This window comes from Ranitomeya imitator, chromosome 3 (genome assembly GCF_032444005.1).
Source record: "Ranitomeya imitator isolate aRanImi1 chromosome 3, aRanImi1.pri, whole genome shotgun sequence".
NCBI lineage: Eukaryota > Metazoa > Chordata > Amphibia > Anura > Dendrobatidae > Ranitomeya > Ranitomeya imitator.
In genome coordinates this window covers 51,722,460-51,734,860 of record NC_091284.1, presented here as the reverse complement: position 1 = coordinate 51,734,860, position 12,401 = coordinate 51,722,460, and the positions used below count along the sequence as shown (strand labels likewise).

General features: G+C 46.4%; 1 protein-coding gene across 2 annotated transcripts in view; it reads right to left on the bottom strand.

The window, feature by feature from the left end:
- Positions 1 to 12,401, bottom strand: part of MRPL39 (mitochondrial ribosomal protein L39) — a 121,694-nt gene that overhangs the window by 44,247 nt on the left and 65,046 nt on the right. For both annotated transcript variants that reach the window (XR_011319761.1, XM_069760879.1), the window contains exon 6: positions 9,960 to 10,072. Coding sequence is in view for 1 of the 2 variants with exons in the window: in XM_069760879.1 (XP_069616980.1) it covers positions 9,960 to 10,072 (113 nt within the window). In the remaining variant the exon portion in view is untranslated. The remainder of the gene's footprint in view (positions 1 to 9,959; positions 10,073 to 12,401) is intronic.

The following is a 12,401-nucleotide window of genomic DNA, read 5'->3' as shown; positions in this document are numbered from 1 at the left end:
GTGGAGAAGAAGGTGTTTAATATGTTAGCTTTTTCCTCGTCATCTACAACCATTCTTTCCTCACTATTTTTTAAGGGGCCTACATTTTCAGTTTTTATTCTTTTACTATTGATATAGTTGAAGAACAGTTTGGGATTAGTTTTACTCTCCTTAGCAATGTGCTTCTCTGTTTCCTTTTTGGCAGCTTTAATTAGTTTTTTAGATAAAGTATTTTTCTCCCTATAGTTTTTTAGAGCTTCAATGGTGCCATCCTGCTTTAGTAGTGCAAATGCTTTCTTTTTACTGTTAATTGCCTGTCTTACTTCTTTGTTTAGCCACATTGGGTTTTTCCTATTTCTAGTCCTTTTATTCCCACAAGGTATAAACCGCTTACACTGCCTATTTAGGATGTTCTTAAACATTTCCCATTTATTATCTGTATTCTTATTTCTGAGGATATTGTCCCAGTCTACCAGATTAAGGGCATCTCTAAGCTGGTCAAACTTTGCCTTCCTAAAGTTCAGTGTTTTTGTGACTCCCTGACAAGTCCCCCTAGTGAAAGACAGGTGAAACTGTACAATATTGTGGTCGCTATTTCCTAGATGCCCGACCACCTGCAGATTTGTTATTCTGTCAGGTCTATTAGATAGTATTAGGTCTAAAAGTGCTGCTCCTCTGGTTGGATTCTGCACCAATTGTGAAAGATAATTTTTCTTGGTTATTAGCAGAAACCTGTTGCCTTTATGGGTTTCACAGGTTTCTGTTTCCCAGTTAATATCCGGGTAGTTAAAGTCCCCCATAACCAGGACCTCATTATGGGTTGCAGCTTCATCTATCTGCTTTAGAAGTAGACTTTCCATGGTTTCTGTTATATTTGGGGGTTTGTAACAGACCCCAATGAGAATTTTGTTACCATTTTTCCCTCCATGAATTTCGACCCATATGGACTCGACATCCTCATTTCCTTCGCTAATATCCTCCCTTAAAGTGGACTTTAGACAAGACTTTACATAGAGACAAACCCCTCCTCCTCTCCGATTTTTACGATCCTTTCTAAACAGACTGTAACCCTGTAAGTTAACTGCCCAGTCATAGCTTTCATCTAACCATGTCTCGGTTATTCCCACTATGTCAAAGTTACCTGTAGATATTTCTGCTTCTAGTTCTTCCATCTTGTTTGTCAGGCTTCTGGCGTTTGCAAGCATGCAGTTTAGAGGATTTTGTTTTGTTCCAATCTCCTCGCTGTGGATTGTTTTAGAAATGTTCTTACCTCCCTTCTGAGTATGTTTTCCTGGATCTTCTTTGTTCAAGTCTAATGTTTTTCTTCCCGTCCCCTCTTCTTCTAGTTTAACGCCCTCCTGATGAGTGTAGCGAGTCTTCTGGCGAATGTGTGTTTCCCAGGTTTGTTGAGGTGTAGTCCGTCTCTGGCGAGGAGTCCATCGTACAAGTAATTCACACCGTGGTCCAGGAATCCGAATCCTTGTTGTCTGCACCATCGTCTTAGCCAGTTGTTTGCATCAAGGATCCTGTTCCATCTCCTGGTGCCATGCCCGTCTACTGGAAGGATAGAAGAAAAAACTACCTGTGCATCCAGTTCCTTTACTTTCTTCCCCAACTCTTCAAAGTCTTTGCAGATTGTCGGTAGGTCCGTCCTTGCCGTGTCATTGGTGCCAACATGTATCAGAAGAAATGGGTGGACGTCCTTGGAGTTGAAGAGCTTTGGTATCCTATCGGTCACATCCTTGATCATCGCACCTGGAAGGCAGCATACTTCTCTTGCAGTTATGTCCGGTCTGCAGATGGCTGCTTCTGTGCCTCTCAGTAGTGAGTCTCTCACCACCACCACTCTTCGTTGCTTCTTGGCTGTACTTTTTGCTGTCACTTGTTGCTGTGTGCCCTTTTCTTTTTTGCTTGCTGGTATTGCTTCATCCTTAGGTGTGCCATCTTCATCCTCTACAAAGATTTGATATCGGTTCTTCAGTTGTGTGGTTGGTGATTTCTCCATGGTCTTCTTGCTTCTTTTGGTCACATGCTTCCACTCATCTGCTTTTGGAGGTTCTCTGACACTTTTTTCACCTTCTGTGACCAGTAGAGATGCTTCTGTTCTGTCTAGAAAGTCTTCATTCTCTTTGATGAGTTTCAAGGTTGCTATTCTTTCTTCCAGACCCCGCACCTTTTCTTCTAAAAGGGCCACTAGTCTACACTTCTGACAGGTGAAATTTAATTCTTCTTCTGGTCGATCTGTGAACATGTAGCACATGCTGCAGCTCACCATGTAGGTTGTCACATCTGCCATGTTGCTCCTAGATCCTGCTGACTTGCTGTGTGTTTTCCTTCTTGTGTAATCTAATCAGCCAAGCTCTCTTGCAATAATGTCCTACAGGCAAAAATTCTGGTGATTCTTTCCAAGCAGCTGGTCCCGGCTGTACCCAACGATCTTCTAGCTTAGGGAGACTCTTCGCTTTCCCAGAAGGCACCTGGAATATGCAAATTAGCCTCCTCAAGCTTGAATCCCTGGTTTGGTGATTCTTTCCAAGCAGCTGGTCCCGGCTGTACCCAACGATCTTCTAGCTTAGGGAGACTCTTCGCTTTCCCAGAAGGCACCTGGAATATGCAAATTAGCCTCCTCAAGCTTGAATCCCTGGTTTGGTGATTCTTTCCAAGCAGCTGGTCCCGGCTGTACCCAACGATCTTCTAGCTTAGGGAGACTCTTCGCTTTCCCAGAAGGCACCTGGAATATGCAAATTAGCCTCCTCAAGCTTGAATCCCTGGTTTAGCTTGAATCCCTGGTACCATTGGTACGGTACAGTCAAAATTTCTTCTGTCCGTTACCTTGATCTGCTCTTTGTCATCATATTCTGTCATGGCGTTTGTGGATTCAGGCGCTGCTCTGAATTTGATGGACTTGGAATATGCTAAGCGTTGTGGGTTTTTCTTGGAGCCCTTGCAGTGTCCTATTCCATTGAGAGGTATTGATGCTACGCCTTTGGCCAAGAATAAGCCTCAATACTGGACCCAGCTGACCATGTGCATGGCTCCTGCACATCAGGAGGATATTCGCTTTCTGGTGTTGCATAATCTGCATGATGTGGTCGTGTTGGGGTTGCCATGGCTACAAGCCCATAATCCAGTATTGGATTGGAAATCCATGTCGGTGTCCAGCTGGGGTTGTCAGGGGGTACATGGTGATGTTCCATTTTTGTCAATTTCGTCATCCACCCCTTCTGAGGTTCCAGAGTTCTTGTCTGATTACCGGGATGTATTTGATGAGCCCAAGTCCGATGCCCTACCTCCGCATAGGGATTGTGATTGTGCTATCAATTTGATTCCTGGTGGTAAATTTCCAAAAGGTCGACTGTTTAATTTATCCGTGCCTGAGCACACCGCTATGCGCAGTTATGTGAAGGAATCCCTGGAGAAGGGGCATATTCGCCCGTCATCGTCGCCATTAGGAGCAGGGTTCTTTTTTGTAGCCAAAAAGGATGGTTCGCTGAGACCTTGTATAGATTATCGCCTTCTTAATAAGATCACTGTTAAATTTCAGTACCCCTTGCCTTTGTTATCTGATTTGTTTGCTCGGATTAAGGGGGCTAGTTGGTTCACCAAGATTGATCTTCGTGGTGCGTATAATCTGGTGCGAATCAGGCGAGGCGATGAATGGAAAACTGCATTTAATACGCCCGAGGGTCATTTTGAGTATCTAGTGATGCCATTCGGACTTGCCAATGCTCCATCAGTGTTTCAGTCCTTTATGCATGACATCTTCCGAGAGTACCTGGATAAATTCCTGATTGTGTACTTGGATGACATTTTGATCTTCTCGGATGATTGGGAGTCTCATGTGAAACAGGTCAGAACGGTTTTTCAGGTCCTGCGTGCTAACTCTTTGTTTGTGAAGGGATCAAAGTGTCTCTTTGGTGTGCAGAAGGTTTCATTTTTGGGGTTCATCTTTTCCCCTTCTACTATCGAGATGGATCCTGTTAAGGTCCAAGCCATCCATGATTGGACTCAGCCGACATCTCTGAAAAGTCTGCAAAAGTTCCTGGGCTTTGCTAATTTTTATCGTCGCTTCATCTGCAATTTTTCTAGTATTGCCAAACCATTGACCGATTTGACCAAGAAGGGTGCTGATTTGGTCAATTGGTCTTCTGCTATTGTGGAAGCTTTTCAAGAGTTGAAGCGTCGTTTTTCTTCTGCCCCTGTGTTGTGTCAACCTGATGTTTCTCTTCCGTTCCAGGTCGAGGTTGATGCTTCTGAGATTGGAGCAGAGGCTGTTTTGTCGCAGAGAGGTTCTGATTGTTCAGTGATGAAACCATGTGCTTTTTTTTCCAGGAAGTTTTCGCCTGCTGAGCGGAATTATGATGTGGGCAACCGAGAGTTGCTGGCCATGAAGTGGGCATTCGAGGAGTGGCGTCATTGGCTTGAAGGAGCTAAGCATCGCGTGGTGGTATTGACTGATCATAAGAACCTGACTTATCTCGAGTCTGCTAAGCGTTTGAATCCTAGACAGGCTCGTTGGTCGCTGTTTTTCGCCCGTTTTGACTTTGTGATTTCGTACCTTCCGGGCTCTAAAAATGTGAAGGCGGATGCTCTGTCTAGGAGTTTTGTGCCCGACTCTCCGGGTTTATCTGAGCCGGCGGGTATCCTCAAGGAAAGAGTAATTGTGTCTGCCATCTCCCCTGATTTGCGGCGGGTGCTGCAAAAATTTCAGGCTAATAAACCTGATCGTTGTCCAGCGGAGAAACTGTTTGTCCCGGATAGGTGGACAAATAAAGTGATCTCTGAGGTTCATTGTTCGGTGTTGGCTGGTCATCCTGGAATCTTTGGTACCAGAGAGTTAGTGGCTAGATCCTTTTGGTGGCCGTCTCTGTCGCGGCATGTGCGTTCTTTTGTGCAGTCCTGTGGGATTTGTGCTCGGGCTAAGCCCTGCTGTTCTCGTGCCAGTGGGTTGCTTTTGCCCTTGCCGGTTCCGAAGAGACCTTGGACACATAGCTCTATGGATTTTATTTCAGATCTTCCCGTCTCTCAAAAGATGTCAGTCATTTGGGTGGTCTGTGATCGCTTTTCTAAGATGGTCCATCTGGTACCCTTGACCAAGTTGCCTTCCTCCTCTGATTTGGTGCCCTTGTTCTTCCAGCATGTGGTTCGTTTGCATGGCATTCCAGAGAATATCGTTTCTGACAGAGGTTCCCAGTTTGTTTCGAGGTTTTGGCGAGCCTTTTGTGGTAGGATGGGCATTGACTTGTCTTTTTCCTCGGCTTTTCATCCTCAGACTAATGGCCAGACCGAACGAACCAATCAGACCTTGGAAACCTATCTGAGATGCTTTGTTTCTGCCGATCAGGATGACTGGGTGTCCTTTTTGCCTTTGGCTGAGTTCGCCCTTAATAATCGGGCCAGCTCGGCTACCTTGGTTTCGCCATTTTTCTGCAATTCTGGGTTCCATCCTCGTTTCTCTTCAGGACAGGTTGAGTCTTCGGACTGTCCTGGTGTGGATACTGTGGTGGACAGGTTGCAGCAGATTTGGACTCATGTAGTGGACAATTTGACCTTGTACCAGGAGAATGCTCAACGTTTCGCTAATCGCAGACGCCGTGTGGGTCCCCGACTTCGTGTTGGGGATCTGGTTTGGTTATCTTCTCGTCATATTCCTATGAAGGTTTCCTCTCCGAAGTTTAAACCTCGTTTCATTGGTCCTTATAGGATTTCTGAGGTTATTAATCCTGTGTCTTTTCGTCTGACCCTCCCAGATTCTTTTTTCATACATAACGTCTTCCATAGGTCATTGTTGCGGAGATACGTGGCACCTATGGTTCCATCTGTTGACCCTCCTGCCCCGGTTTTGGTGGAGGGGGAATTGGAGTATATTGTGGAGAAGATTTTGGATTCTCGTGTTTCAAGACGGAAACTCCAGTATCTGGTTAAATGGAAGGGTTATGCTCAGGAGGATAATTCCTGGGTTTTTGCCTCTGATGTCCATGCTCCCGATCTTGTTCGTGCCTTTCATGTGGCTCATCCTGGTCGGCCTGGGGGCTCTGGTGAGGGTTCGGTGACCCCTCCTCAAGGGGGGGGTACTGTTGTGAATTCTGTGGCAGAGCTCCCTCCTGTGGTCACAAGTGGTACTTCGGCTGATTCTCTCTGGGAGCTTCCGTTTGTGGAGGAAACTGGTACTGCTGCTTCTGAGTTTCCTCCCTCAGGTGATCTGGTGAGGTCGTTAGGTGCTTCTCTACTTAACCCCACCTAATGCTTTGATTCATGCTTCCTGTCAATGTTCCAGTGTTGGACTTGTGTTTCTCTGGATCATTCCTGTGGTCTGCTGCTCTGCATAGCTAAGTGCTTCTTTGCTATTTGTTGCTATTTTTTCTGTCCAGCTTGTCTATTTGTTTTGCTGGAAGCTCTGGGACGCAAAAGGGTGTACCTCCGTGCCGTTAGTTCGGTACGGAGGGTCTTTTTGCCTCTTTGCGTGGTTTTCTTTAGGGTTTTGTGTAGACCGCAAAGTTATCTTTCCTATCCTCGTTCTGTCTAGAGTATCGGGCCTCACTTTGCTGAATCTATTTCATCTCTACGTTTGTCTTTTCATCTTACTCACAGTCATTATATGTGGGGGGCTGCCTTTTCCTTTGGGGTATTTCTCTGAGGCAAGGTAGGCTTATTTTTTCTATCTTCAGGCTAGTTAGTTTCTCAGGCTGTACCGAGTTGCATAGGTAGCGTTAGGCGCAATCCACGGCTGCCTCTAGTTGTGTTTGGAGAGGATTAGGGATTGCGGTCTGCAGAGTTCCCACGTCTCAGAGCTCGTTCTATTATTTTGAGCTATTGTCAGATCACTGTATATGCTCTGACCTCCATGTCCATTGTGATACTGAATTGCCTTTCATAACATATCTCATCAGTAAGGACATGACTGGTGGAAACTGCTGCTACATTGACATGGAAGCAAGTCAGGGGTGATATACCGAGAAACATGTAAATAAGGCTCCATCATCGCCATAGGTCCCATCACTTTTGAGGACAATAACAGCGCAGCATGCAGGACTAGAACTGTTCTTACAATGGTGGTAACCTTGATGGAGCCCCTGAAGGATCTAATGAGTGAATGCAGTGACCCGATCACAGAACGCCTCACCAGTCCTATGACCCCCGATCACAGAACGCCTCACCAGTCCTCTGACCCCCGATCACAGAACGCCTCACCAGTCCTCTGACCCCCGATCACAGAACACCTCACCAGTCCTCTGACCCCAGATCACAGAACGCCTCACCAGTCCTCTGACCACAGATCGCCTCACCAGTCCTCTGACCACAGATCGCCTCACCAGTCCTCTGACCCCCGATCACAGAACGCCTCACCAGTCCTCTGACCCCCGAACACAGAACGCCTCACCAGTCCTCTCTCCCCCGATCACAGAACACCTCACCAGTCCTCTGACCCCCGATCACAGAACGCCTCAGCAGTCCTCTGACCCCCGATGACAGAACGCCTCACCAGTCCTCTGACCCCCGATCACAGAACGCCTCACCAGTCCTCTGACCCCCGAACACAGAACGCCTCACCAGTCCTCTGACCCCCGATCACAGAATGCCTCACCAGTCCTCTGACCCCCGATCACAGAACGCCTCACCAGTCCTCTGACCCCCGATCACAGAACGCCTCATCAGTCCTCTGACCCCCCGATCACAGAACGCCTCACCAGTCCTCTGACCCCCGAACACAGAACGCCTCACCAGTCTTCTGACCCTCGATCACAGAACGCATCACCAGTCCTCTGACCCCCGATCAAAGAACGCCTCACTAGTCCTCTGACCCCCGATCACAGAACGCCTCACCAGTCCTCTGACCCCCGATCACAGAACGCCTCACCAGTCCTTTGACCCCCGATGCCGACACTGCCCAAGTCCCCCATCAGTCTCTACATACAGGAAATGCTAAAAAATGCCTGCTGACTGGCAGCAGATGAGAGCTGCTCCACTATGTGTTCACACCAGACCAGGCAAAACAAACCAATAAGAACCCTAAGCAACACAAGGGAAATCTGACTGCAAATTTTTGTTATAGCATATACGCGTGCACAAATGAGAGCGAGCTATCACCGGGGTACACGACCCATGGAAGTGGACATCCTATACTTGTATGTCAGTATGTTTTCGGAAGGGGTCAGAAGTGCCTTATGTTTAGGATCCACAGAGCATAAAACTTCCCTGCATCAGCGTCACTAGAGTTTTATCCTAAAAGGCGTGGCATGAAGCAAGATGGCGGCACACATCATACAAAGAAAGGCAAATTAAAATTCTACTGGAAACATAAAACATACCCTGTACCTTCGGCTGGGTTATACTGTATCATCGTGATTCGGTTAAACACCTGGAGAGTTTACCATACCAGAACCAAACCACGTGCCTATTGTGTGCAACGAGCCTACGCAGCAATTTGCGATTCTCTGCAGGTTCGGACATCTTTACTTCATGGCCAGCAGTAACTTGTCAGCAAATTTAGGACAGAAGCTCTTCTGTGGGAACAGGCCAGTTCGCCTTGGCACCCAATACAACCGGCCCTTGTAGACATTCTCCGGCCCAGTCATCTACCCATCAACGTGGCCCAATGTCGTCCAAATCTGTGCATTAGCCCAAGAATTGTCCCATTCCTCCACAAGAGCTGTACTCATGGGATTACCAGTGGCAGGCACTTCACCCATCACTGGTTTTAACGTTAGAGCTGATCAATGTGTGAATGAAATTGCATCGCCCTTCTACAAATCTTGGACTGAAGGACTACCAAACCACAAGGCGATGGCGGCCCAAAGACCGGACCGTTCCAGGGTGACGTTCAAACTTTGGAGATCTAATCAGTCCCCCCTGTGTGTAGATTTAAGGTCCTGTGGGGAGGGCAGAAACGGACACGCACTGGAAATCCGAGGAAGTTGTCGCCTACAACTCACCCACCCAATCTACACCTCCTGTAAGCAACAAAATCAGTGCATATGAAAAACAAGCTAAGGACCTCCATGTCCTGAGGGTGCTGCCTCTATTCATATGAGCTAGTGGGATATATGAGGGACAGAACCCCCTGTTACTATTAGCAGGAGTACTAAAGGGGTTGCCCACTGTAGTTATAATTAGTTATATCACACTCCGAGTCCTTAGCTTGCAATTGTAAGGGTGCTGAGATACAAAAGACCCTTAGAAAGTTTTAGGCACGGCCCCACTTCTCAGGCAGCCTCATTTTTAGTAATCAACCGATAAGCAAGCTTTTTCCAGATTGTGCATGGCTATAATGCAACGTATACAGACTATCAAGCCCTCCTGGGTCTTCGTAAATCTCCATTTCCATATGAATGCTTGCAGATTATTTTTTTTTTTTTTTTTTTTTTTAAGAGATTCCTATTAATATGGAAAAACTAATCCCGGCGTGTTGCATCAGACATCCTATAATAAGGGCATTATCTCCCAGATCTGTGGAGTGCAGCGCTGCGCAGAGCACCTACAACTCCGCAGGGCACAGCCGCAGGGCACAGCCGCAGGGCACAGCCGCAGGGCACAGCCGCAGGGCCCATATGTGCCTCCTGCTGGTGAAAAGAGGGAAATATTTTTTAATTTCTCAGATCTGGTCCTGCTTGATCGAAGGTACACGAGTATTGTAATATTTTATTACACCGTTGTACGTGCTCCCCAAAGGTCGATGCGAACGTTCCACCACAACACACTTTGCTCCCTGAAAGCTGAAATGTTTCCATACAATCGGCTTTTACACCAGGAAATATTTGCTGGCGATGCTGAATAGAAATTGTGCAGAACATTTATGTCCCGGCGGAACGTTCTCTGCTCCTGGTACAAAGTCTCCACAGTGCGGCGTCCAGCGGGAGGGATCACAAAGGAACGAGAAGAAAGCCGCATTATTCTGCGCATCGCCTTCCACAATTACAACACTTTGGGATTTTTTTTTTTTTTAATCGGTACAATAAAATGATTGTAAATGTAAAACTCACGGATTGTACTGGAAGATCTCTCTGCCAACCTTTTCCTCTACTTCTAAACACTCAAACGGCAAATCTTTGCTGATAAGTGTAAGCGCATCCTTGGTGAATGAATGGAGGTTCTCCTGCAGAACAGACGGAGGGGGACAAGAATAGAAAAAAAAAGTAAAAAACGTCTTAAAGTTTAACTGTTCTATTAAAATATCTTTTGACGCATCACAGAGAAATATCAGAAGTATGGATCATAGGGGTGCGGGGTCCGGTGGTCTCCATTGATGGCTGCTCTCTGCCAACACGGAGGACGAGCTCAACAGAAAGAATAAGGGCTCAGTCTTGAGTCTTGGATTAGAGCGATGATCAGTGGAGCATTTCTACTCTTTTTTGTGATTAAAGGGAATCGGTCAGCAGGTTTTTGCTATATAATCTGAGAGCAGCATAATGTAGGGGCAGAAACCCCGATGAGAATGATGTGTCACTTATTGGGCTGTGGATTGCTGTTTCAATACAGTCAGTGTTTTCTCAGCAGGAGATTATCACTACAGGACTAGGTGTCTTGTGCCACATAGTCCAACCCTGCCCTGCAAAAAGTAGCCAATCATTGGTGTGGGCGGGGTTATACACAGCTCACCATTCCGAGCTCTGCTAGATCTGCAGCTGAGAAAACAGGGATTTTATCACAACTGCTGCCCCCCCAGCTAAGATCACATTACTGGAATCGGGGATACCACCCCGAAATGATTCTGCAGTCATATTACATAGCGAAAACGTGCTGACAGATTCCCTTTATTGGGGGGTCTTCACACTGGAATCCCCCCCAAATCAAAACATCTGGCATGGCTCTATATGAAGTGCATTTGCACTACAAATGATTATTGCCCTTTTGGATATTTTTAGGGGCTTTTAATGGAGGGATATAGAGGTTATAGTGCGGGAGACCCTGCTCAGGACCCTCTTCATCGATTGAATGGCCACCTTGTAATACCAGCTTTGGCTGTCGCTCCCTCTGCGGACCACTAGCAACCAGCTAACGGCCAAGATGCCTGCGTTATTTCTGATGAGACTATCCCTTTAAAGCATATCCACAGGATATGTCATATCCGTAGGATATGCCACAATGACGGGGCAGATCCCAGGTTGCTGCATTCTCCATGTACTTCAATGGAAAAGTGACGCAGTCCTCTCCGGTGAAGTATATGGGGATTATGGAGAAAGCCAAGCAAGTGGATCAAAACAGGGAGGCATTGTGCGACCTCCAGAATAAAATAACATACTGGTCAAATCCTGCATTTGTCCCTAGATATACATACAGTTTATGTTATTTTTGGGGGACATGGCTTTGCTTTTTGCACTCAGATCCTAATTTAAATGGAGCACAACAACGCAGCATCATTTCCAATAGTCCAATGCAAAGAGGCGCCAAAAAGATCATAATACAGGTTATAATTAATATCTGCATTCACTTGGAAGCACAGGATACAACCTTTCCCTTTCAATATTAAAAATGCCCAAAATAATCCTCTGTACATCCACTATGAAGGGGCACTGTGCCGCCCAGTGTCATTAGCAAATACAGCTTAGAGTTCTGCTATTGAAATGGCTGAATTGTAGTCTGAAATTAAATGAATTAGGGAGAATATTTCAGAAAAAAGGGATTTTTCAGAGTTACTATTTGGTATTCTGCACCAATACTTGTAATCGTCTGGAGATGCTGCACTTGGAACTGCAATTTCTGGAGAACATTTTACGGGTATTCAGATTGAAGGAGCAACAGGGACACCCACTGGAGACACGAAATGTATCGCATCAAGTGATGATAGAAGCTATGGAATATGTATGAGGAGCAGGACCCAGGATGGAGCACCAGTAACACCCACTGGAGACACGGAATGTAGCTCATCAAGTGATGATAGAAGCTATGGAATATGTATGAGCAGCAGGACCCAGGATGCAGCACCAGTAACACCCACTGGAGACACGAAATGTATCGCATCAAGTGATGATAGAAGCTATGGAATATGTATGAGCAGCAGGACCCAGGATCCAGCACCAGTAACACCCACTGGAGACACGGAATGTAGCTCATCAAGTGATGATAGAAGCTATGGAATATGTATGAGCAGCAGGACCCAGGATGCAGCACCAGTAACACCCACTGGAGACACGAAATGTATCGCATCAAGTGATGATAGAAGCTATGGAATATGTATGAGCAGCAGGACCCAGGATGCAGCACCAGTAACACCCACTGGAGACACGAAATGTATCACATCAAGTGATGATAGAAGCTATGGAATATGTATGAGCAGCAGGACCCAGGATGGAGCACCAGTAACACCCACTGGAGACACGAAATGTATCGCATCAAGTGATGATAGAAGCTATGGAATATGTATGAGCAGCAGGACCCAGGATGGAGCACCAGTAACACCCACTGGAGACACGAAATGTAGCTCA